Raw genomic sequence first — 26217 nt, 5'->3', positions numbered from 1 at the left:
TTCTCTTACACAATATAAACTTTTTGTTGTTGCAGCTGCTACTTTATCTGTCTTAGTTTTAACCTATCAAGCATGGACACCTACACTTTTAGACACCAATACATTTTAGACGGATTTGGATTGGCTGCAGTCAGCACCTGTGACGGCATGCCGTCGAGCCATCACAACCATTCGATTTTGATCGGATGACTTAGATTTTAAAGTTAAATTTTTTTATGTTTTAAAAAACAAAAATTGTATTAGAATCTGTGCTACATGATTCTGGTCAAGCAGTTGAGAGCTACTGACTACGGCACGGCTTGACTGCACATAAAGTGACTGCACTAAATCCATTTCCATTTTAGACACATATTATTCCACATTTCTTATCAATGCTCAATTAAGGAGAGATAAGGATGACTTGGTGGTAGTTAGAAGTTCGAACGTCACCCTCAACATAAAAACTAGTAATAATTGTTGTTTTGGAAAAAATGAAAGTGTTAAGTTAAAAAATATTTTTGATTTAGACACTTGTTAGATACGTCTTAAACACGAATTAAGAGACTGAGCTGGCATCTACTTTTTGGCCAGACCATTCTTAAACACTCCTAACCTCATATTAGATCTTTTATTTTTTTTCTTAAGCAAATAATTACATCATGCTTTCTTGGTTGGTTGGATGAAACAGTGAAATATAAATAAATGGTAAAAATAATAATGATACATTGGTAGATTTGATCTAAAATTTCAATAAACATACTAAGATGGCACCTGAAAGGGTAAGTCCTATTACATCTTTGCTGCTAAAAAGCAGAAAAGTTGAACCCAATCCCACATAGATTTTACATAGACTTCCCCTAACATTCCCATATTTCTGACTAGTTTTACTTCTAGATTCTATATAGAATAACTTGAATAGTGCTATTTACGCTCCACTCTTATATCTATCTACTTTTCTTGCTTTAACAAGATTTTGTGATTTTTCTACCTCACAAGTAGATGTAAGAAATGGAAAAAGTGGAGTGCAAGTAGCACTATTCATAGAAATGGCTAAAATAAATAAAAACATAGACAAGAATTAAAACTAATAATAGAAAAGAAACATATTGAAATGGAGATTCCTAGGTTAAAAGCTAAAATGTCCTACAAGTAGTAGAGAATGCAGAACTGGCAACAGGATAGTCTATACTTATAAGTGCATGTCTAGACGGCGAGTTTATTATAATCACTTATATGCTACCGTAATTTTGTCAAAACCTATACTTTCGAGTTTCAACAAAATTAACGACAGGTACTACTGTGATTGATATCATCGAACTAACTCACCGTAATTCCAAACATGCACTTAATTCCTCCTTTTGTTGTTATTTTCATGGAGAAAATCAAGCAAAACAGTGCTTTTGCATTTGGGACACTTTGGATCATCTTCAGAAAGCATGACATACATAAGACAACGAGGGCAACCAACTAAAACCATGGAAGTAGCTTCAGGGCTGTTAGAGTGTCTCTGCTGGTTGTTTCCATCTTCTTGGTTTAGCTCAGTTGAGACACATGAGCTTGGTGGTGATGTTGGTGAAACTGTTGCTGATCTTGTTGGTGATGATTCAACTCTTCTGTGGTCAGCCCTTGGTGGTGATAGGTTCAGTTTCAAGTCAAGCTTTGGACCACTTCCATTTCTTCGACTCATTGTTTTTTGCTCCTTTTCTTTCTGCAAAAGTATGTTACCTGTTTTAACACAAACCAATAAGCATAACATAAAAAGAGGAACACAAAAAGTGTCCTTATAAAAGAAAGAATATATTATCACTAATTGTCCATTGATCATGCAACTCGGTTGGTGAGTTGAAAGACACCGAAGAAGTTTTTAAGAGTTTCAGGGTTCAAACCCTGAAAACTAACTTAATTACTAGTCTAATAACATTTGATTTATATATATTTTTTAGTTATGAATTATTATATATCTTAAAAGAAAGAAAAAACAAAACAAAAAGACGATTACTCATCGCTAAAAGGCGGTGAAGAGGTTTTACTTTTAAGTAAAAAAGGTTCAGAGTTCAAACTCTAAAAACTAATGTAACTACTAATATTTGATGAATAAAAAAAATAAAATTAGTTATGTACCTTAAAAAAGAGGGTTGATGAAGGAGGAAGAGGAAAGTGTTGCTAAAGGTGATTATTATAATAAGCTCCGGCAGCAAGAAAGTGAACTGTGTGAAGTGGTTGGAACATGTAGGCCATTTTATATAAGAAAAATTGAAGGGGGTGATTTAAAGCTTAATTAAATTGAGGGAGAGAGGTGGAGGGAAGAGGGTATAGGGTGAATGAATTAGAGAGAGAAAATGAATTGAATTGAATTGTTGGGTAGAAGAAAGAGTGTAAATTGTGGCCAGGAAATGTATTAATTGTTTGGAAAAATCCCAAGAAGTATGCAGAATGAGGAAATTTGGAGTAAATATTGCAATTACAAAGTGCAGTGTGAGGGCCTTTCTTTTCATTCATTGCTTTATACAAAGAGTGTTGAGTCGGTGTTTAAGACTCTTTCAGAGCAATTGTAATACCAATACAGAGCATAGTAGCATAGCATGGGAGAACACACTATGGCTTTTAAAGCTAATTAAATCTCTATTTCAAATCACCCACCTACAAAATCAAAATATTATTTAAGTCTAATAAAAACACTAGAATCTCAAATTTAAAATAAGTACTAGTACATAAGATGATCCAGGTCTCTTCCAGCTTAACCAGATGTTTGGAGTTCGGATCCGTTCTTGGGAATGCAGCAGAATTAAAACTCTTGACAGAGTGTTTTGTTGTCCGTTGTAGTCTTATTCAGTTCGAGATGTTAGTCTTTGCAGTTGCGCGCCTATAATACCAAGTTCACACCCAAAAACATCAACCCCAAGAAAAGTACTAATCTATTATGACAATATTAATTTGATTGGAAGTTTAGATACATTTATTTATCTTATATTTTCAAAATACTTATGGAATTATTTTTTGGTTTTGGATTGAAGTATTGAGGAAAAGGTTTGGTGTCTGGTTTGTTTTAACAATGTATCTAGATTTAACTAAGCAACTATTTTAGTTAATGAAACTCTCATGGTTCTGAGTCTATGATGTTCTTTTGAGGAATGTTTAGTTCTCACTTGACTTGGTTTGGGAAGTACAAAACATTTGTTTCAAGTGTTCATCTTCCGACAGACATTACAAGATCTCTTTGTGTTTTTATCATGGACACTGAATGGACCATTTGTTGTTTTGAAAAACATTGTCCCAATAACCAAACACTCAATTTATCTTCTTTTTTTTAAAAAAAAAATTATTTTTGTGAATAATAGTTCATGAAATTGTTTATGTAGCAAGAGACCATGTATAAGGCGCAAAAAAAATAAAATAAATGTTGCATTGGTCCAAGTGGTTGATTATTGTCGCAACGGTGCTATGTTGACACGTCGCCACCGCAAAAAAATGATTATTAATAATAAAATATATTTGCTCTTAAAAAAAAACCGTCGCCACCATTATTATTAGGATGTCTTGTTTTATCCGTTCATGAATTTATTTCTTGTGTCATCACATTATCACGTTGCAAAACACTTATTTTTTTCTTTCGGACAACCTGTCTTTTATTTTTGTGAAATTCACTTTAATCACAACAAAATTTATCCATTTTATAAACAAAAAATCATGACAGTGTTTATGTAGCAAGATACTATGTAAGGTACACAATAAAAAAATGTTGTATTAGTATCAAAATGGTTGATTATTGTCACCGAGTACCGCTGCCACCATTGTTATCACTCAAGATGTCTTATGTTAACCATCGGTAGTTTTTTGTGTGCGTGCATAGACCAGACATCCTTTAAATGTAGAAACTAATCCTTCGAGTATTGTGAAACTTGGCAAATTCAATACTCTTGGGTTGTTATCCATCAATAGTGGCTTTATTTCTTCTGTCATCGCCACATAATTATGTTTTAACACTTTTTCTTTATTTTCTTTTAGAAGATTCGTCTTTTATTTTCATGAAATTCCCTCTAACCACAATGCTTTAGGTCAACAAACACAGTAGTTGGTCCCATATCGGATACAATCCCATATTTGAAGTTTTTTACTACTCTAATTGTCTATTATATATTGACGTGAAATATCTTGTCAATTGTAACTTTAAAATCGAATAAAGACTAAAAGAAATTCTCATATTTGGATATTGACCTACTTCAACCTTATAAAATCAGTTTGTAAGGTGAAAATTGTCACTACTTTATAATCACATATTTAGATCATCTTTCAACAGATGTGAGATTTCTTAACACACTTTATCGCGTCCAACACTGTTAGGCTTGGTGCACGAATATAAATGGTGGATGACCCGATCAAAACTTGATAGCAGACAATTCAGTAGATCGTAGAGAGGCTCTGATACCATCTTAGAATAGGGAGTTTGGCCTAACACAACCCTACAAAATCGGCTTGTAAGATGAGAATTGCCACTACTTTGTAAACACATATTCAGGTCATTTCGTAACCGATGTAGGACTTCTTAACGGAAATAAATTATGGTGAAGTTAAGTTTCTCGTACAAAAATATTACCAAATTAATCTATTTCTAAAGTTAAAAAATATTTATATTTAGGAGTGTGCCTATATCTAATGTACGATAGTTTTTTTTTTTTTTTTCTCTTCAAGAGTTTGGTGAGTAGAATTTGACACCTTAAAGTGAATAAGTAGAAAATTTCAAATTCGAATATCGATTGATGTATATAAATTTGTAACGTTTCTATCAACTGAGTTATATTCACATCGTATGAACAACATCTAATAGTATTTTAAAGAGAAGTGAGGGAAACCTATGAAAAATAAATATGATTAATTAATTATTTAATTTTCAAATATTTTTTTTAAGTAAACCTACATAAATATTTCCACACCTACTCACATGACAAGTAAATGCATTTGTCAAGATATAAAAGTAATTTCAATACTCCCTCCGATCATTTTTATAAGGATCACTTTGAAAAAATTACATCGACCAATGAAACACATTGTAAATAGTTATCTTCATTTAATATTCCTATAAACTTAAATGTATTCCTTGAATACCCCTATTTAATCACTCTAATTCCACAAACTTACTTACTTTTAAGATTCTTTCACATAATAAATAAGGGCACAAATGAAATTAAACATTTGATACATTTAAATATTTGTCAAAATTTCTTATAAAAATGACCAAATTTTTTTCCAGTTTTATTTCTTATAAAAAGGACCGGAGGGAGTAATTAATACTCTTTCGACATTTTTTATAAGAATCATTTGATTTTTTAGGTTCATTGAGCAACTAATGTATTTGATTTTTTAATTCATCATATATATATATATATATGTTAGTTATTAAATAAACTTAAAACTATATTATTTCTTATTAAAAAAACATCAGAGGGAGTACATTTTAAAAGTTGTGTAAATGATTCAAATGGTTGATGAATTATTTTTTATTTTCGGTACAAGAATTTTAGTGAAGTTTTTTTTTTTTTTATTATTGTCAACTGGAGTTGATTTTCTAAACCTAAAATACCCATTAGGTGATAAAGACACAAAATTCAAATAAACATATGTAATTACATATTTTTCATCAATAAAATTATCATTGTTGATGTAACCAAAAAAAATAAAATTATCATTGTTGTTTTGTCAAATAATTTAGTAGTTGAAAAATTCACCTTAAAGATAATAAATAAGTGAAGTGTCCGAAATCTAAATTCACGGGGATACTAAATTATCACTTCTACAACAAACTTCAAACTCAAATTCTTGTAGTATATAATTTATAAATTGTTTCCTTATGAACCGGATCAACATTCATTGAATACCATGGATAGTATTTAAACAAAAGTACCATTCTTTAATTATACTCATTGACTTCAGTTAGAGAAAATGTAACATGGGAGGATGAACTGTCGATACCTAATTTTCATTTGGTTTGTCAAAGCACACATGAATGAGGGAGAAAAAGAATGTGAGAGTGATTAAGGAAGGTACTTCAATGGCAGTTACTTCAAAAGGTGAAATATTTTTTTTAAAATATTAAAAAATTAAAACATGTAATATTTTAAAGTTATATTTTAATTTTTTAAAACGGTTAAATAATGATTAAATAAAAATCTCAAATCCTGCATTAAGGGTCCGTTTGGTTTGAGGGAGAGAAAGTGGCAGAAAGGAAAATTACGCAAACCAATGAATGAACCTAGACTAATTTTAGTCCAAATTCATTCATTAATTTGCGTAATTTTCTTTCCTCTCACTTTCTTTCCCTCAAACCAAACGAACCCTAAATGTGCGTGAAAAAAGAGCACAAATTACATCTCATAAATAGATAACTCAAGCCACTATATTAGACTAGAAATCCATAACTTGCTTGTCTTTTTCTTTCATTTCAACTATGAAACAAATAACAGTCTCAGTCTATAAGTAGAAAGGCTCAAGGAAATGCGAAGTATAGAGAGTATAATCTAGACTCACAGATGAAATACCAATAAGCAGGATTAGCTACCAAGTGGAGGAGTTTCAGGAGACCGATATGCCGTAAAAGAAAAAGCTTTAAACCTTAATTTTAAACCACCACTAAGAATGATTTTAATTTGATCAATGATCCCATATTCCCATCAATGTAAAACTCATTATAATTACCAAAATGACGATAGTTGCAAGCTTTTCCAATCGTCCAAGTAAAAGTAATATTAAAAATAAAAAAGATATTAAAGCTCTTATATATTTTTTTAACTAGTAGTATAGATAAGGATTAAAATTTTCAAAGGTTTGCATACCAATGATCCATTCGAATTGACTTATTTTTAAGCTTAAGCAGAACAACTTATACAAATCAATAAATTTTTATGATTGTTATAAGATTTTCAATATATTGTATGAGACAACGGCCTATAATGATACAATTTTTATCAGTAAAACAAAAAACTTATGAAATAATATAAAAATTTATTTATTTACATAATTTATTTTCATAAGCTAAAAAATAAATCAAATTCATTATTAAAAAGAAAAAAAATCAAATCCAAACGGAACCAAATACCAAATTTTATATATCCGTTAGGATATAAAAGAAAGCAACTAGAGTACTAGACCATTGAACACCATTAATGAAACCGTTTGATATGATATATTTTTCACCAATTAGAACCGTTTTTTCATTCACCAAAACTCAATCCTAGAATTAACAACGATATATTTGAGAAGTAACATTGAATTAGTTATCTGTCACACATTTAAGCGCATACTATCCGTGCATGTTTAAATCGCTATACTCATCAATATGTACCAATAAAGAACGTGAAATGAATAATTCCCAATAAATTGGCTGATCACAATGTATGTACTCTCCTTTTCCAATATTAATAGTCATTTAACTTATGTTTACATATATTAGAAAATAAAAAAAAATAAATACTCTTTTTGGAGAAAGTCCCTCTTGCCTCTTGGGATGTTTGTACTTCAAAGATTAGTACCGAAGTAGTGTTGGTCCCGATTATTTGGAGTAGAGATGTCAATTTGATCTGTAAATGAGAATTTTTGTTTGGGAACCCGAAGATAGAAAGAAAAAAAAATGTGGGGATGAGGATGGAGGAAAAAGTTCTCCGAAGGAAGTTTGAGAATGTGGATGAGATTTTATCCTCCGTCCCGCGGAGATTTCCATTGCCGAACACTTTATTAAAATAATCTTCATATGTCTATATGTGTATATTTAAGTACTTTATGTCATATTTATTTATGTTTTCTTTTATCTCAGTCAGTTGCAAACCTACTATCCATACTTTTCTTTGACGGTAGAAATTAAGAATGTAACAAAGAAAATTTACCTAAATAAGAAAATAGTTGGTTTTGTTCACGTGGACCGCATAAAGGTTTATTTGATCAAAGATGTTGTGATTTAAGACTTCTTTGATCAAAGATGTTGTGATTTAAGACATTTGTCAATGGCTCTATGCTACAATAGTTAATAGTTAAAATTTTCAACAAATAATCAGTCATTAAATTAACTTGGAGCTTGATAAAAAAATTCTGTTCTAAACTGGTTTTGATCGGTGATAAGCAACAATGGACAGAAAGAAGGGGGGCCATATATTTGATCGGCAAAATGCAAGTATTTAAATGAACAATACATCATAAACATCTAAGGTATTGAACATATATTCTTGTACGATGGTGGAAAAAAAATTATTTTAGTAGTGCAAAAGGTAAAAAATTATCCCATGGTTCAGTGGGAAACATAAATTTCGATTTTTGTCCAATTTTTTACCCCCAATTTGTAAAGTTTTAATATCAAACACGATACTATTCTAAGTGGTGATATATGTAAGATGCACTTTTAAAAAATCAATGTGAGATACACTTCCACAAAAAATCAAACATGATAATACAAATGTACTTAAATAACATTACAGATCAAAATATGAGTGTTAAAAGAAATCATAGAAACAAGGATGGTATGTGTTACAGTTATTATCCAAAAACGTATTTAAAAATTAGTGTTCCTACCTCAACAGTCACTTCAGGCCATGAACTTACTGCATATGGACATGGACAAACCTTGTAAAAAATTTGCAGTCTGTTTTTCTAATTTTTGTTTCTAATTATTTAAAAAGATTAAAGGTGCTTAAATTCTACATCTTGTTTCCTATGTCATTGTTGGAATGTAAAAGTGAAACTTTCAACACTTCAACAGAAAAATTGTTCATAAAAACAGAAAGATCTAAAACTCAAATACATAAAAATTAAATCAAATAAATGAAGAAAACTTTCAGTTCACCAAATTCAATCCCAATGGAAGAAACTTGCATCACACAAGAATTACTCTTTCTATTAGATGGTGGTAAACAAGAGGATCAGCTAAGTTAGCGACAAACCGGCATTTGGGAAAGGGTGATGTAGTAGTGATAATAGCAACCATAGGGGCAAAAAAAAAAGTGAAGACGGAGGGTTAAAAATATAAATGTTGCAAACCAAGGGAATAGATTTGAGCTTAAATTTCTCGATCTATATCACAAACCAACATCCACCTTCTATCTCAACTTCCACCTATCTAACTCCGAATCATATAGCAAAAAAATCCAATCCAACCAAAAAGTTAAACAGTATCTTGAACAAATAAAACGAAAGCATTGCAACCCAATGAAACAAAATCTATACTATATCGTGATCACAAATGGTCAAACAAATACTTTAAACCAGTCCGTATGCAAAATTTTAAACGTAATCAAGTTATTGCACAAATAAAAATGTCCTCAAAATGATAAAACTCCAAAAACTCGAAACCAAAATTACATTGCAAATTCTTAATCTATAGGTTGACACCTAAATAAAAAAAATGAGAACTTTAAGTTGCTTTCCCCTGTTATTATTATTATAATTCATCTTCATCTTTACACATGAAAGCAAAATTCATGCAAGACACTCAAAACAATCAACCAGTAAGCTATAACTATTAGTAAAAAAGAACCATTAAACAATTTGGTTGAAAACCATCAATCCTTAACTTAAGCCATAACTATTGACATATCATATATATAGGCTAAAGATCTGCCATCAGCATCACACATAGCTCTTTGGAAAACAATCCATCAATGTTAAAGTCAAGCCATGGGTTTACAGCAGCAAATTTTATTGACAAGAATTGCATGTAATGATAATATACAGCAGCAAGTAACAAAGGACTTTAATTAATCTTTAAATTGATCAGTATAAACTTTATATTTCAACTCAGACAATGATGTAGCCTAATTAATTTCCTATGTTCTTCCCCAGAGGTGCTATTGGTATTAGGCTCAATAATCAGGTTGGCTCTAGGGAACATATAATATGAAATCTTTAATAAGAGAACAATTGAAACATTCATTTTGTGTTGATGTCATCAACTATTGTACTGAATCCCAAAATATTATTTATAGGAATATTAAAATCCTCCACGTTTCGGTAACTAAGGCCATGCCAACCCCCCTAGGGGGAGTCCAAAACTAAGCAATCACAATGAAAGAGATAATAATGCCTCAAAAAGTTATAGATTTTAAGAAACTATGCAGTTTTACTACAAAGATGGAACTGCAATCATCCTATATTTGTTTGATATGTTTTGTTTAGTTGGTTGATAGTTTCCCCTGTTACCAATTTAGTACAACTATGGCCCTGTTTGTTTTGTCAAAACGAAAACAGAAAACTCTGAACCTGCAAGTTAAAATTAACATATTTTAAAAATAATTCCTCATTGCTTCACTGCGTTGACGTACGAGAGATAAGCTCCGGCACCCATCAACAAAGCACAGACAACAAAAACGCCGGCAGTTAAGGCTATTTGTCTCACCATCAGCGGATACGACCACATTTAGTTATTAATATAGCTGGAACTAAACACTGGTTTTTTTTTTGCTTTGTTTTGTTTGAGAAGAAAGTAACATTCTTGCATCAGTGTTTAGGTGATTCTCACCGAACCAAGATAAATTTTCTTGGAAGTTGTCTAGTTAAGTATTTTTTAGGTTAAATTCTTTTCGTCCTAATTTTCATAAAACTAACTTAATCCAGCAAATAATAATATGATAAAATCATAAAACTTAATCCAACAATATAATTGGAATTAAAAAAAATCATCCAAAATAAACAAAGATAAATTCCATAACAAGAACTTAACTAGTTTTGAAAAACCAAAACACAGTAACATAATATTCATAAAGAAAACATACAATCCAAAATTACTCTAAAAAACAAACATTAAACCTCAATCTGAATCTCAAAACCTTCTTCCAGCACCAGCAGCACCACCAGCTCCACGGCCAAATGGAATCTGCTGAACATTAACAGGGACAGGATCGACTTGCACGACACCGGGAATCTCCGCCATTCCAAGAGCAGAAAGCATGTCAAGTGTTTCCTTATCAACTGCAATATGGTCGGTCCTGATGGCAGAAACATCAGGAACGAAGTCCATGCGACGTTCACGCTCCTCTTCTTGTAACTTCAATGAAATTCCACGGACAGGTCCTTTTTGAATTCGCTTCATGAGATGAGTTGAAAACCCAGCAATTTTGTTGCGGAGTCTCTTCGATGGAATGAGTGCAACTTCTTCCAGGATTTTTTTGTTTGTGTGGAAATCTAAGGTCATTCTTGAGTAGTAACGTTCGATCACTTGACGTGAAGATTTCTTCACGGTTTTGGTTCTCACACGACCCATGTTGTGTGTGTGTGTGCGGTGGTGGTGAAGGAAGAGGAAGATGAAGACGATGAGAAATTAGGGTTTTGAGATTTGAGGCGAAACGAGGGAAAGAGTTCGGAGAAAATATATGTTTGTTATGTGTATTGGGCTGTTCATTGAGTTAAGGCCCATCGTAATAGAGGAGCCAAAGTTCAGAATTTCTTTTATACCAATTTTCAAAGTGTCCTATAAAATTTTGTTTCAAAAAAAAAAAAGTGTCCTATAATTATTTTTTTTGACGAAATAAAATTATTAAAAATATCTTTATTTGCTATTTAAGTGACAAATGTTATAAAAATTAGAAAATTAAAAGAAAACATCATTCTAATATGAAAATTTTAATATTTTACACATCCATTATTTAAATAGCGGAATGAAATAAAAAATTAGAAGGGCTACGAGAAAGTGGTATGGTGTCAAAAAAAATTCTTGACAAAGTTTTTATGTATACTCCCATTTGGTTGGTTGCTTACCCCATAGTTAAAAAATTTTAAAAAAAATTATATTTTACCCTTTTCAATTTTTACTATTTTTGTGTTTCGTAACACAAAAATATGTTTAGAAAAAAAAATTGCAATTTGAGTATTCCATATTTTTTTTGTTACAAGTGTAAGCATAAAGGGCATGAAAATCCGAGTTATAGAGAACCAAGTTCGTATCCTAGAATGTGAGTTCAGTTCGCATTCTAAAATGTGAATCTGCGAACTCAGACATTTTAAAATGCGAACTTTATAAAATAGAGGAGAATGAAGCGAAAAATATACAAAAATATTATATTTTATAAGGTTCACATTCTAAAATGTGGGATGCAAACTAATTACTGATCAATTTTTGTTATTTACACACTCACATCTTGTGTTGCATGAAAATAATTTTGGAAAGTGGCAAAAAAACGGGTAAACTAACTAGTGTATTAGTACTTTCGTCTCAAACAAAACTAGGCAAAAAAACGCTAGTGTTTAGTTAGTTCCAGCGATATTAATAATTAATGTGGTCGTATCCGGCGACGGTGAGACAAATAGCCGTAACTGGCGGCGTTTTTGTCGTCGGTGCTTCGTTGTTCGGCGCCGGAGCTTATCTCTCATATGTCAACGTTGCTCCTCAGCAGGCTCGCGCTAAAGAACGCAGTGAAGCAATGAGGAATTATCTCAGAAAGCGTCTCGGTGATTGATGCGGATCAGTTAAATTCTCTCACATTTCTTTCACTTTTTATTTTTTATCAATTTCCCATAAGGTGATTAAATTCTCTTTGTAATTTTGTAGGTACTATTTCATAGTGGATAATTGAAGATATGAATTCTGCTAATTCTTTAGTGAAGGATTTTTATATTTTGTATCTAGAATTTGTTTTAGTTATGTTTATGATAGTGGATATGTAATGTAACCACTTACCAGTAGGGTATGGTTTCATAGTTATTAGTTTAAACTTAAATAAGATTAGAGAAAGCTTTCTGGCACATGTATAGTTTATGTTGATGCTATAAAGCTTGAATTTTTTCTGGTGCACTTTTACATGTTTTTAGCTATGAAACACGAGCACAAACACGATACTGACATGTCGACCCCTATAATAATTTACAAAAATGAATTGATTGAATGTGACAAGTTTCGTGTCAGTGTGGACATTGACACATCTTGAACACCAAATAAACCCTCAATTAGAAATGTGAATGCTACATAGTTTTATAAGCATGCGATATATATAAGCATGTTGATTTCGAGGGTCTATTATCTCTTTGTTAGTAAGTAAAATTAACACAAATTTTAAAAAATGAAAATAGAAAACATTTTGATAAAGCAAATAGGGCCATAGTTTTCCAGAAACAAAACTAAATTGGTAACGGGGGAAACTATCAAACAACTAAACAAAACATATCAACCAAAAATATGATTGCATGTTCCATCTTTGTAGCTAAACTGCATAGTTCTGTAAAATCTATAACTTGTTGGGGCATTATTATCTCTTTCATTGTTATTGCTTAGTTGTTGACTCTGTTGCTCAGTCCCAATCCTAGAGTACTACGTTGTTTAAACATCGTCATGATAAGTACACATCTTCATTACCCTTTACCACCTTTTCTTCTTGAACTTCTATTCCAAGGCCTAAACTATAATTTGCACAATACCCACTTTTCACAATGTTCAAAACAACACAAATAAGCTTTCTTTGTCTCCTCTCAAACTTCTTTACATATGATCCACTGAAAACTTCAAATTCTCAACAACAAAACTCAGAAAAAAGTGTAACAGAATGTCATGCTTATGAAGAAGCAGATAGGTCAGGTCACAGCCATTGGAGATTAACATTAGTGAACAGGCTGCTAAGTTTAAGATTGGTTTGTATTTTGGTGGGCTTTGAATGTGGTGTTCAATATTTACAACAAGAAAGTTTTGAATGCTTTTCCTTATCCATGGCTTACTTCAACTTTGTCCCTTGCTGCTGGTTCTCTCACCATGTTAATCTCATGGGCTACAAGGGTTGCTGAGGCTCCTAAAGTTAATTTGGACTTTTGTAATGAAGGCCTTGTTTCCTGTAAGCATGCAAATTCTTTTTTGTTTCTTTTTTTATTTTGTTGTTTTTCATATCATCATATGATAAAAGTGATTCCAAAACTTTCTAATTGATTATTCTAACATTCTAAATTGTTTTGAATGTTTGTGTGATTACAACTAATTTTCTATGCTGAATTAAGTGCGTGTTTGACTCTGCCGTGACAAAAATTGATTTTGAATGAATTGATTTTGTAAAATTGATTGGGTTTAAAGTGGATTGAAGGTAAAGACTAATTCTTTGTCGTACGAAGATCCACTTAGGGGTTGCTTCTCCCTATAGGTGATCTTCAAGACGCACCGGCTAGGGATCAAACTCATGACCACATACTTAAGGGATCAATTAATATGTCAATTGTGTCGCACTATTTTGGATCTAAAATCAATTTTGTCTCCTCCAAACGTGTAACCACAGAGACTATTAAAACTAGAATTTAGAACTTTTGTTTCAGGAATTGATTTTTAACCTCAAATTGATTGTTCAATTTATTTTTACATAAATATATTCAAACATAAATCACTTCCCATTCAACCCACTTTTAAATAAAATCAATTTTACAAATTAATTAATTTAAAATTAATTTTTGTCATTGCAGAACCAAACTTATACTAATATTCTTTCTTTTTGAAGTAAGGGAATTTTGATTTAGTACTGAATGGAGTATTTTAACTGCTGCAGGTTGCGGTGGCACATACAATTGGGCATGTTGCAGCTACTGTGAGTATGTTCAAAGTTGCAGTTTCATTTACACACATCATCAAAAGTGGAGAACCTGCTTTCAGTGTTCTGGTATCAAAGTTCTTGCTTGAGGAAGCATTCCCTATCCAGGTTTACCTTTCACATACCAATCATTGGAGGTTGTGCACTTGCTGCTGTCCCTGAGCTTAATTTCAATATGATTGGTAAGATTATATTCACTTATTTACATGGATGGTTTTCATATGCTGATTGAGTTCTGTTATAGTAGATTGAGTTCAAGAATAGGATGATTAAATTAAGTATCACTGACACGACACTGGCTTATATAGCTATATTTAATTGTGCTATTTTCTCATATTATTTATTATCAATGTTGGTGTCAGTGTCGTATTTGATGAACGTCCGTGTATGTGCTTCAAAGATTCTAAATTTGTAGTTTGTTGACCAATCTTATATATGTTTCAGGGTTTATGGGGGCTATGATATCCAACGTGACCTTTGTGTTTAGGAATATATTCTCGAAGAAGGGAATGAAAGGGATGTCTGTTAGTGGTTTCTTTTGTTTTGAATCAAAGTAGGTCGTGACTGTTGTATTTTTGTTTAGTAGGTCGGGGGAAGCTAGCTACTGCTTATACGACAGCTCTGCTTCCTCGTCTTGCGAATGAACTACTATGCTTGCCTCTCCATATTATTTCTATTGCTGTGGAAGGCCCAAAGATGTGGGCTGCTGGCTGGAAAGCAGCAGTGTCTCAGATTGGTCCCAATTTTATCTGGTAAGTAAACATAAAATCTATAAATCTCAGTGCATTGTAGTTAGAAGAATTAGAATGCTTATAGCTAGAAGAATTATTCTATAGTGATTGACTAATGAATTATTTCTGCACTGTAAATTTTACAGGTGGGTAGCTGCACAAAGTGTGTTCTACCACTTGTACAATCAAGTCTCTTTTAAGTCTCTTGATCAGATTTCTCCATTAACATTTAGCATAGGGATTACAATGAAGAGAATCTCGGTTATTGTCTCTTCAATTATTATCCTCAATACGCCAATTCAGCCAAACAATGCCCTTGGTGCTGCCATTGCAATCCTTGGCACCTTCCTCTATTCACAGGTTCATTCCCATTTCCTTTATATATTCAGTATAAAGATCATTCTATATTATTGATGTTTATTCATTATAATGTATATGCTTGTCATCAATAAACTATAGTATTTCTCAATATATATACTTGCGACACAACTGATATATTTATATGTTATTTTAATTATTTGAGCAGGTTAAAAAGTAATCTGTAGTTTAGAAGCTGCTATGCTATGCTATGCAAAGCAAAATGAATGAGGATTCAAGGCTGAAGTTCCAAACTAATGATATCACAATTGAAGTGTGCTTTGAAGCTGCATATAGTTATAGAAATCTTAATCACACAATTCAATCTTGTTTTCAGTATTCACTTTTCAATATAGATGATTTTTTTATTTCTTTCTTGTTATTGGATTTTAAAGAATCAATGCGTCAGAAATTTTGCAATTTGAGGCTGATCCTTTTCTTATATTTATTTTTTACGATGGTTGAGGCTTTCTTTTTTTTAAGGTGGACAAATGACAACAGTTGAGGTTGATTGTTACCAAATATGATATTGATGTAAATAAGATGATACTATGGATGTAGGCTCCTTGGCTTCCATTTTATAGTCAGTTAAAAGTTAGTTATGTTAGTTATTAATTGGTCCTTTGTATTCATTAGTATTGATCAATTCATCAAGATATCAATAATTTGTACATTATCCTTCTATACTCTATACTTTTCTGTCATTTATTAAATTTAAATGCTAATAGTATGAAGGTGCTTGCTTACTTGAGTGATGGCAAAGGATTGAGCAACTGGGATGTCTTCACTCACAAACCAGGTCATAACAACAATTGCCACTTCTCTGTCCTTCGTCGACAAAAGAAACAATATTTCTGTCTTCTAGATACCCATTTTTCCATACTTTAATTCAATCGCCTATGTTACATAATTATTTTGCAGGTAGTACTGAGGATGGAAGTAATGGTGATGTTTCTGTTGATCAGTACCATCGTCCATCGGTATCAGGTACACATCATAAACTTCACTTATATAAAATATATCTATACATCCATTTGCAAGCGTTTATGTATATGTTCGGACATTATTTGTTCAAGTGATTATCACAAGACCGAAAATTATAACTAATCTGATTATAATAATGTAACTTTATTATCATTATCATCACAGTAATTTTAAGTTCTTCATAATCCAAATCCAATCTAGTTTAACAGGTTGCAGCCTTAATAAGTGTCATGAGCTCATCATTATAAACAAGCTTAATGCTAACTTAATTTCCTTTAAGTTTCTCACGGAGCACTATCTAGTTTAACTAATTGCACTTATTATAGATGTTCTAATTCTAAATATCAAATTGTAATAAATACAGGAGGATGGAGATTTAATGGAAGGCGGAGAAATTGGCATCGTCGTACACTGTGAGTTCTGGTTAGAGCTGTGAAGCAATTCCACAGCAGATCAATTAGCTGCTGAAAGAGCACAATCATTCAGCATGAACTAGTAGAATTTCCTCAGTGTTCAATGTTCATGGCTCATTCACGTAGCACGCATTCACTGATTTGAACTGTCGTATGTGAAGATTGACGTAGCACGCATTTTGACGGGGAGCGTTGGAATTGGACTTTCTCATGGCGGAGGGCTTTATTCCTTTGGGAGGAGGAACTTGTAGTGCGTTTTAGAGATCTCTTGGCAACGGTGAATTTATTAATGGAGGATGATGGTTGGAAATGGTTCCGGATCCGGAAGGGGTGTTTTCGGTAAAATCTACCTATCTTCACCTTGTTGATGAACTTCGGTCCGGGGAGGTGTTGGAAGATGGTAAGGCGATGATTTTTGATCATATTTGGGATAGTCCGGCTCCGTCTAAGGTTATTGCCTTCTCTTGGCAACTTCTTCATGATCGGATTCCAACTAGAAGTAATCTTGCGGTTCGGGGAATTTTAGTTGCGGATGTTCCTTGGGAGTGTGTGGGGTGTGTGGGAAGTGTCGAATCATCCATTCATCTCTTTTTGCACTGTCCTAGTGCTTTGAAGGTGTGGTATGATATTTTTAGGTGGCTTGGATTAGTGATTGTGATCCCTCCTTCGTTATTTTTGCTTTTTGAGGTGTTGAGGGCGTCGGCGAGGAATGTCAAGATCCGTAAAGGATTTTTGTTGATTTGGCATGCTACAATTTGGTCCCTTTGGAAGGCGCGGAATGGCTCTATCTTCGCGAACGAATCTTTTGCCCCTAATGATATTGTGGAGGAGATAAAGGTCATGAGCTGGAAATGGAGTTTAGCGAGATTAAAAGTGCCTCCATGTATGTATTATGAATGGACATGGGATCCCGGAGATTGCTTACTGCGCTAGTTTTCCTTTTGGTGGTTTTTTGGTGCTGTTTTTTGTTGCTGTGTTGTGCTGCTGCAGCAAGGCTTTTTGGCTTCTGCAGGTGTTACCTTTGTGTTTTTTAGGCTGCCTGCCTTTTTTGTTTTGTTTAGGGTGTAGTTTTTGTAAGCCTTTATATGTTTGTCCTTTTTGTTGTAGTGGGGGCAGACTTTGCCTTGTTGGTTTCAGATCTTGTAATGTTCCTTTTCTTTTGCTGCTACTAGTACTCCTTGTTCTAGAGTAAGCTTTAATAATATTTGCAGATTCAAAAAAAAAAAAAAAAAAGTCAAAACACGTGAATCAGATCTTGATCGAACGGTTGAAACCGTGTGATTGCGTCGAATACATGATTCTCTAACCATAGAAAATCTACCAGATCACAAAGTTTGATTCTATAATAATGCAGGATCTTGGATCCAATCATATTCTGCTTTTATTGGCATCAACTACTACACAGCTTCCTATGTCCAAGACTGCATATACACCTTGAACTCAATTGTTTACTTTGACATTAATCAAACATTATGAGATAAATTTGTATCTCTGTTTCAGGAAAGGAGCAGATGTTAGGGGATACTTTGCATGGTCCTTGCTTGATAACTTCGAATGGATATATATATATATATATATATATGGATTCCACCATGTGGATTTTGCTACACTCAAGAGAACTGAAATCCAAGGTTATCGGCAAGGTGTTACAAGCATTTCATTGCAAATTATAAACAAACTGAATTCACTGGGGTACCAAAACTGCTGCAAACACATGACACTAATCACAAATTTTTTTTGACAGACTAATCACAAATTTTTATTGTTATCTATATAATAATCCCATCTCTTCAAAAATATAAATAAAGTTTTTTTTTGAAGCAAAATATCTCTTATATTTTAAACTTATTCTGATATGCTAACCCTAAACCTAATCATTTTCCCGTTCATTTTCCCTCTATTTTTATTGCAGTTTTATATTAAAAATTAAATTTGTTTACAATAGGAATAGAATCCGCATCATCTCTTATATTATAAGCTAAGCAAATCCTAAACCTAATTTGTTTTCCCTCCACTTTTATATTGTAGTTTTTTATTATAAAAATACAATTTTGTCTTGACTAGGATTCAAACTCGCAATCCTTCATTACAATACAACACTTCAACCACTATGACAGGTACACCGGTTGTGATTAAAATTATGTTCACAAAGTGTTAAGCACCATCAATTTTCATAGGAAACATTTCATACGACAATTAAGCATCATCAATTTTCATTGCACAGTTTAAACAATTAAAAACCGATAATTAAAAATCTATAGCAAATCATCAAATCTCTTATCTTATAAGGTTATTCTGATACGCTAACCCTAAACCTAATCTTTTTCCCGCTCAATTTCTCTCTCATTTTAACCCTAATTTAATTCAAATAAAATGTTAAAAAATACATCAACAAGAATCGAACACATGACCTTTAAGATTTACTTGGTGAATTTGCCACTAGGCTACATGAATCAATCTGATATAATTTGGTAATCCACGTGTAATAAATATGAAATCAATGCTTAGTTTTGTTTAAATAGAAATCAACCCCTTTTTTTTATACAACTCCAATTTTTTTATGTAATACACATTCAATTTCTTTTTATACAAATCTTTTTTTTTTGTTTAAATTGAATTCAATTAATTTCTTTCCTCTCATTTTTCGCCCAATTTTTACATTAATTAATTTTCCATTGGATTTTTGCAATATTCAGTTCCAAATTAATTTAAATAAGATACGCTATAGATTTGGATTTTAATTATATCTCTTATATATTATAAGCTTGCTAACATAAGTCAACCCTAAACCTAATTTTTTTTCCCTCTCATTTTCCCTATCTTTTTATTGTGGCTTTATATTTTAAAAAAATACAAATTTGTCTACAATAAAAATCGAATCTGCATTTGCTTACAATAAAGTCTTTCAACCTTTAGAGTATGTGCTTCAATCGTGATAAAAGTTAGGAATTCTAATATGTTAATCCTGTTTTTCAATAAATTTGAACGGCAACATCCCTTATCTCTTATATTATAAGCTTGCTAACATAAGCTAACCGTAAACCAATTATAAAAAAAGTTTGGGATATGACGAAATGTGTATATAATTTTTACACGTCTGATTACAAAAAAATATTTACTAAACTTTTTTAAATTTTTTTTACAAAACATGTCTCATTTTTTTTTTCTTCGTTGTCACTATTCTTTTATGCCAAAAAAATAATAATTCAATTTAAGATCACAATGTGAACTTTTAATATTTAATCAAAATTTAAAATAAAGAGTAAAGACAATCTGTTAAACATGTTAAGATATATCTTTCGTCGTCGGTGTTTTCACATGGTCAGTTGTATGTTGCATCTCCAAGAGTTACTTCAAGAGAATGATTAAAGATTCTGATTATCGACAAATACGGTGAAGATGCAAATAAAATTTCTATTGTAGTTTATAAGGAAGTATTTCGTAATATATCATAATTTTCGTTGCATGAAAATTTATGGTTAATATTACTCCAATTTTTCATATACCTTTTAATCAGACCCGTGCATGCACGGGTCGAAAGTTCTAGTTTGGTTACAATAAAGTTTTTCAACCACTAGAGCATGTGATTCAATTGTGATTAATGTTAAAAATCCTAATATGTTAAGCTAATATTAATTGCATTTATAATTACCTAATAGGTAATCAAACAAAGAAATTGATAATTACATAATGTTTAAACATATTAAATACATTTATATAGTTTATAAACTAAATTGAAGAGTTATTGATAAAATGTATAGACTAAATTGATGAGTTGTTAAGAAAAACATATCACACTTTTAAGCATAATTTTTGTATAAAGATAAAATATTGAGTGTAGCACAACCTAAAGTAAACATTAAGAAAAAAAAAATTATAAAGTGTTTTTTAATGCCATACAAAATGAGGCAGTAAATAAAGGTAGAATTGGAGCTTTCAGACAAATTCTACTAGTAATACCCAAAGGTACAAGGCCAGAAGTTGTTCATGCTACTATTAAAGCGCTCTCTACGAAATTATCAAAATACTTTCGTCCGCTACTTAAGTAGCAGATTTTACGTATGAGAGTGTTTTTTTTCTCAAAAATCTCATTTTAATAACATCCGCTACTTAAATAGAGGATTTTATAATTATCATCCGCCACTTAAGTAGCGGATGTTATAAAAAAGAGAAACTTTCATGGTAGGGTTTTTTTTTTTTTCTTTCTCAAATTTCATATTTTTATAACGTCTATTACTTAAATAGATGATTCTGTCCTCTACTTAAGTAGAGAACTGATAAAAATCTTGGTAGAGTGTGTTTTCCTCAAAAATTTTCATTTTTATAAGCGGAAAGGTAAAATGAAAAACGCACATGGCGCGCGAGTAACCGGTAGGGTGACAAAACTAGTTATCATAGCAACCATCTTACAAACGGCCCTATATGTGTCCGTTTGGGCCCATGATAATTTATATGGGCTTGCCATTACAGTGCAATCTTGAACAAGAAGGAAAAAGAATAATAATAAAAGAAAAAACCGCACCGTGGTTCTTCTTCAACCTCGCGACGGCTTGTTGTCACAGGAAGCTGTGAACAAACAGCTTCAGCTTTTTTGCAATTAATTTATCAACTTCGCATTTTCTATTTGTTGTGAAGAAATTATCCTTACTTTCATAACTAAAATTTAGGGTTTGTGAAACACCTAAATCCACTATGCTAAACCTAAATTCACGATTAGCTAGAGTAGCAATTTCCATCGCTAAACACCTCTCCACAAGTAATTACTTTTTTCTATCTCCATTTTTCATGATTTTTTCCTATGCTAATAATTGAGCTTAATCATTCTTTCATTCGTTCTGTTTGACAGGGGATTATACATCCATGTGTAGAGCTGGATATACTCCAACCGCCCACCTCCAACCTTTGGTTAGTCTTTTATTTTTATTTCCTACTAAACCATATTCAGAATTTGAAGCACGCACACCCGACACGACACAAACACTGACACATAGACACCGATAATAATTTTAGAAAATGAAACAGTGTAATCACAAGTGTCGGTGTCCAACACCGACGGGTATCTAGCACCGGGACACACCTAATATGAGGAGTGTCTGTGCTTCATAGGTATGGAGTGTAATCACAAGTGTCAGTGTCCAACACTGAGACGCGTATCTGGCATCACAAGTGTCGGTGTCCAACACCGACGGGTATCCAGCACCGGGACACACCTAATATGAGGAGTGTCTGTGCTTCATAGGTATGGAGTGTTATCACAAGTGTCGGTGTCCAACACTGAGACGCGTATCTGGCACCAGGACACGTCTAATCTGAGGAGTGTCCGTGGATCATAGGTTGCTAGAGATAAAATTAACAACATTTGGTAAACCAGTCTTGTAAAATAGAGCAGCGGAATTTGAATAAATCACCATTGTTTTGCGATATGCTATTTAGTACAAAGTGTTGCTAAGTAGCGGATATTGCAGCACTATGTCATAGTGGAATTTTAATAAACCACTCTTTTCTGTGATTCCTGAATCCTGATCAATAACAGTAGTAAACAAAATAGTGTAATCCATAATACTTGAAATTTTATATCGATTTTGGTATTGAATTTTAAGATGGAAGAATGAAGTTTCCGGGAAGAAGAGAGGAGAAATTAGAGAACTGATATATTGCAATCATTGTCATTTTTTAGTAATGGTGATGTGGTGGTGTTTGGAGTCCATAAATTTTAGAAAATGTAGATAGAGATGTGCTTGGGTTACTTGATAAATAGTTTTATTTGATATTTGCTCTCTTATTATGAATTATGATATTGATTTATGTTTATCTATGTTTCACTCATGTAATTTTTTTTTTGTTTATTGTGATGATTTTACAGTTTCAACAGAATTCATTGACTAATTTATACAAGGGATCCATGTTTAAAAAACATAATTTCCTGTCAACAACGACATCTAACAACACTGCTGAGGGTGGGAGTGAACAAAACGAAACGTAAGTTTTCTTTGTTTGAGATGACAGATTCTGTGGAAGTATCTTATACTTTTGTAAATATGTCAGCATTCAAAATCACAGTAATGGCTGTGTGCATATTTTACTACTTACAGTTTTGGATGTGGAAGCAATATTGATCATCTAGATCAATCATTTCAGCATTAATTTTTTTGAGGTTGCTGGCACAGTGGCACTTATAAAAGCCATTTCTTAGATCTACAACATCGTACTTTTTTTGTTACCTTTTGACACACTACATATATACTTTGCCTGCTAATTGTAAACTGGCAATTTCTTATTTTTAGCTAGGCATATTTGATTATTGGACAAGAGATCACCAGTGTTACAAAGTGTGACCTTTTCTTTTACTGACAAGTTTTAACTTAGATAAGTAGTTAATAACAGTGTTATGAGTTCTTGATCATAGAGCTTATTTTAAATACGGTCCTGCAAACACGAAAGATTTAATAACAGTGTTATGAACTATGAAACTGTTCGATGTGATTCATTTTCAGAGGCATTTAAGATTTTGTAAATATGTTTTGTCACACAAGTATTGATGTCTGGCATTCTGCTTTACCCTTACATGTATGTTCACATCCTAATTTTCTAGATTTAACGCACTCAACCACGGGGTTATGATATCTGAGCAAGAGTTATGTTGATGCTAGAGTTCAACACTTAAACCAAAATGGCAACATTAGCAATCTTTGAGCATATGTTGTTCCAGCTTTCACATTTATCTGAAATTACTTCCTTTCCATATTCACATCCAATTTCGAGAATCCTCATATTTATCAAATGCCGAACTGGCTTTTCATGATTGTGACCAGTGAACTTAACCTGGCATAGGATAGATTGTGCAATTATTGTTGTACGTTGGCCATATATTCTATTTGATGTCAGTTGTGCATCATGTGAGTGTGATGGATCAAATGACTAGTTAAATATAGAATGGTGTAGTAGCATTCTTGGTTAAGTGCATTAGGATACGATATCTTCATTTTTTATTGTTTTTGTGCCAACCCTCTGGTTCCCAGATGACAATATCTTCATTTTAGAAAACAGTATGTCATCTTTTTTATATGCTCCTTACTCTTCATGATAACTTTGTGCAGGATATCTGTGACTTTTGTTGATAAGGATGGTGAAGAAAAGCTTATAAAAGTCCCTATTGGAATGTCTATGCTAGAAGCTGCTCATCAAAACGACATTGAACTTGAAGGTATGCACTTCTGATATTTGCCATTATACTATTTCGTCCCTAAATTGATGCGGATGCATCTTTGTTTCTTGATGTGTGGTTTTTGTGTTTGATAGAGCACACAAATATTATTCATCAATGTAACTACAACGGGATCATCTTTTCATTGTTGATTTTCATAATTTTTTTCATTCTTGCTACATATTTTGTGTTGCTTTCCTCATGATAGATACATCTCGGTCCTTTTCACGTGCCACATTTTTTATTGACACTAGGTGCTTCTATTGGTTCATGTCAGTTTGCATCTCCAGTTTCCTCCCACCAATGTTAAATTTCTTACTTGATGTTATTGCAGGAGCATGTGAGGGCTCGCTTGCTTGTTCAACTTGCCATGTTATAGTCATGGTACAACAGGGGTGATTTATGGAGTGAAGTGCCGTTTGAGATTAATTTTATTATTTTCCTGAATGGCTGTTTTCATCTTACTTGCAGGATGTAGAATATTACAATAAATTAGAAGATCCTACCGACGAGGAAAATGACATGTTGGATCTAGCTTTTGGGCTTTGTGAAACGTGGGTTTTCTTATGCATGGAACATGGAGTTTAATTTTCATATTCTATTTATATTCCTTCCAAATTCTTCAGACTAATTTTGAAAGTTATGCAGATCACGTCTCGGTTGCCAAGTGATCGCCACACCTGAACTTGATGGAGTTCGTTTAGCTCTTCCTGCTGCCACTCGCAATTTTGCTGTTGATGGTTACGTGCCGAAACCACATTAGTTATCACTGGATTTTTTTGGTGTAATGCAAAGAATGCAGCTATCTCAGTTTTGTAGCTTCACACACCGAGTTAGATAAATGAGCGTTTATTGATCTTAGTCATTTTTTGGTACTGAGTTTAGTCGTGATCACCGAGCTCCTCTGTATGACAGACCAGAGAGATCATGCAATGGGCTACAATTGCTTGCCAATAAACTACTTGTATTGTATTATTTTTTTATTGTACCAGTGAGTTCTGTCCCAACACTCTCTAACTCTAAATAAATAAAGGAAAATGCTAAAAGGAGGAAAGGCTAGCGTGTAGTTCTTGTATTCGAGAATATTTTGATTCAAAACAAACAACTGATCGTTTTCATTTATTATTCTACGTAACATGATTTGTAGTTGAAATTGATCTAAGAAATAAGTTTCACGAAGCCACTATTATAGTAGAGATAAAAAATTTAACTAGAGGTAGAATATGATAAGTTTTAAGATTAACTTGGCTTTGCGACTTTGGGTCTTTTAGCCAAAATGCATCAACGACGCAATTATCAGGGGCACGCTCTATCACTGAGCTAATAGCCCGCTGTGTGGGTCTCCCGTAGGGGCCCACTCTATTGGCAAAGAGAAATTTTACCATTCAACTGAGCTAATAGCCCGCTGTGGGGGCCTCCCGTAGGGCCCACTATGTTGGCAAACAGAAATTTTACCATTCAACTATATCTGCATTTTTTTTTTGGTGATATATCCGCATTTTTCTTTTGCACTTCTAAGTTACTTCCTCCAAAACCCCCACTCCAAACATATATCAAAATACATATATGTTCCAACATCAAAATAAATATATCATATGTGTTTATCTCTATATCTTACGGTAGAGCAGTTTATAAATGTCTACGCAGTGGACTTGATCTTACAAAGTTAAAGATGTAAAATAGATAGAAAAACAAACAAGAGTTCAAAATCCAGGATAAGAAAGGAAAACAAATCTCACAAAACACTGAATTGTGACATGATATAGTTATTATTTTTTCTTTTTGGATTTCAATAATGTAATTGGATTTCATGATATGATATAGTTATCGTCTTTTTATTCTGGCCAGCAAACATGTCATAAGTAACAAGATTGAAAAAATTATAGTTTTTTAGTCAAAGTGGGTAGAATGAGTTGATATACTTCACCGCCTTCTGACAAGAATTAAGATTCTTATGGTCTGCTTGGTGCGCAGAAAAAAAAGACAAGATATGATAATTAGTGTTCGGTGAAATTGCATGA

At 32.5% G+C, this 26217-nt stretch overlaps 2 protein-coding genes and 3 long non-coding RNA genes across 5 annotated transcripts; 3 read left to right on the top strand and 2 right to left on the bottom strand.

The window, feature by feature from the left end:
• Positions 1-712: 712 nt before the first annotated feature.
• LOC123903274 lies at positions 713-2706 on the bottom strand. Its single transcript, XR_006807876.1, has 2 exons — positions 2101-2706; positions 713-1704 (listed from the first exon to the last, which is right to left on the bottom strand). It is a non-coding gene; the product is annotated as an uncharacterized LOC123903274 (long non-coding RNA).
• Positions 2707-10641: 7935 nt separating this feature from the next.
• On the bottom strand, positions 10642-11368 carry LOC123903272 (40S ribosomal protein S17-like). Its single transcript, XM_045953223.1, has one exon. It carries the CDS (start codon positions 11213-11215, stop codon positions 10775-10777), a length of 441 nt encoding a protein of 146 aa, XP_045809179.1. The 5' UTR covers positions 11216-11368; the 3' UTR covers positions 10642-10774.
• Positions 11369-12150: 782 nt separating this feature from the next.
• Positions 12151-15510, top strand: LOC123903270. The gene is made up of 5 exons (XR_006807874.1): positions 12151-12416; positions 12500-13769; positions 14466-14689; positions 14952-15259; positions 15385-15510. It is a non-coding gene; the product is annotated as an uncharacterized LOC123903270 (long non-coding RNA).
• Positions 15511-15788: 278 nt separating this feature from the next.
• Positions 15789-17979, top strand: LOC123903271. Its single transcript, XR_006807875.1, has 3 exons — positions 15789-16394; positions 16517-16582; positions 16944-17979. It is a non-coding gene; the product is annotated as an uncharacterized LOC123903271 (long non-coding RNA).
• A 3467-nt stretch (positions 17980-21446) lies between these two features.
• LOC123903269 (2Fe-2S ferredoxin-like) lies at positions 21447-25318 on the top strand. The gene is made up of 7 exons (XM_045953222.1): positions 21447-21748; positions 21839-21897; positions 22856-22971; positions 24090-24196; positions 24531-24580; positions 24668-24750; positions 24845-25318. The coding sequence occupies exons 1-7, from the start codon at positions 21685-21687 to the stop codon at positions 24957-24959; spliced, it is 594 nt and encodes a 197-aa protein (XP_045809178.1). The 5' UTR covers positions 21447-21684; the 3' UTR covers positions 24960-25318.
• The last annotated feature ends 899 nt before the right edge of the window (positions 25319-26217 follow it).

Source organism: Trifolium pratense, linkage group LG1 (assembly GCF_020283565.1).
Source record: "Trifolium pratense cultivar HEN17-A07 linkage group LG1, ARS_RC_1.1, whole genome shotgun sequence".
Taxonomy (NCBI): Eukaryota; Viridiplantae; Streptophyta; class Magnoliopsida; order Fabales; family Fabaceae; genus Trifolium; species Trifolium pratense.
The sequence above is the reverse complement of the archived record's forward strand: the minus strand, read 5'-3'. Positions and strand labels throughout refer to the sequence as shown.

Coding starts and splice junctions, on each gene's coding strand:
- LOC123903272 (XM_045953223.1), bottom strand. CDS start 11,215: ATGGGTCGTGTGAGAACCAAAACCGTGAAGAAATCTTCACGTCAAGTG.
- LOC123903269 (XM_045953222.1), top strand. CDS start 21,685: ATGCTAAACCTAAATTCACGATTAGCTAGAGTAGCAATTTCCATCGCT. Junction 22,972..24,089: donor GGGAGTGAACAAAACGAAAC/GTAAGTTTTCTT, acceptor AACTTTGTGCAG/GATATCTGTGACTTTTGTTG. Junction 24,197..24,530: donor AAACGACATTGAACTTGAAG/GTATGCACTTCT, acceptor ATGTTATTGCAG/GAGCATGTGAGGGCTCGCTT.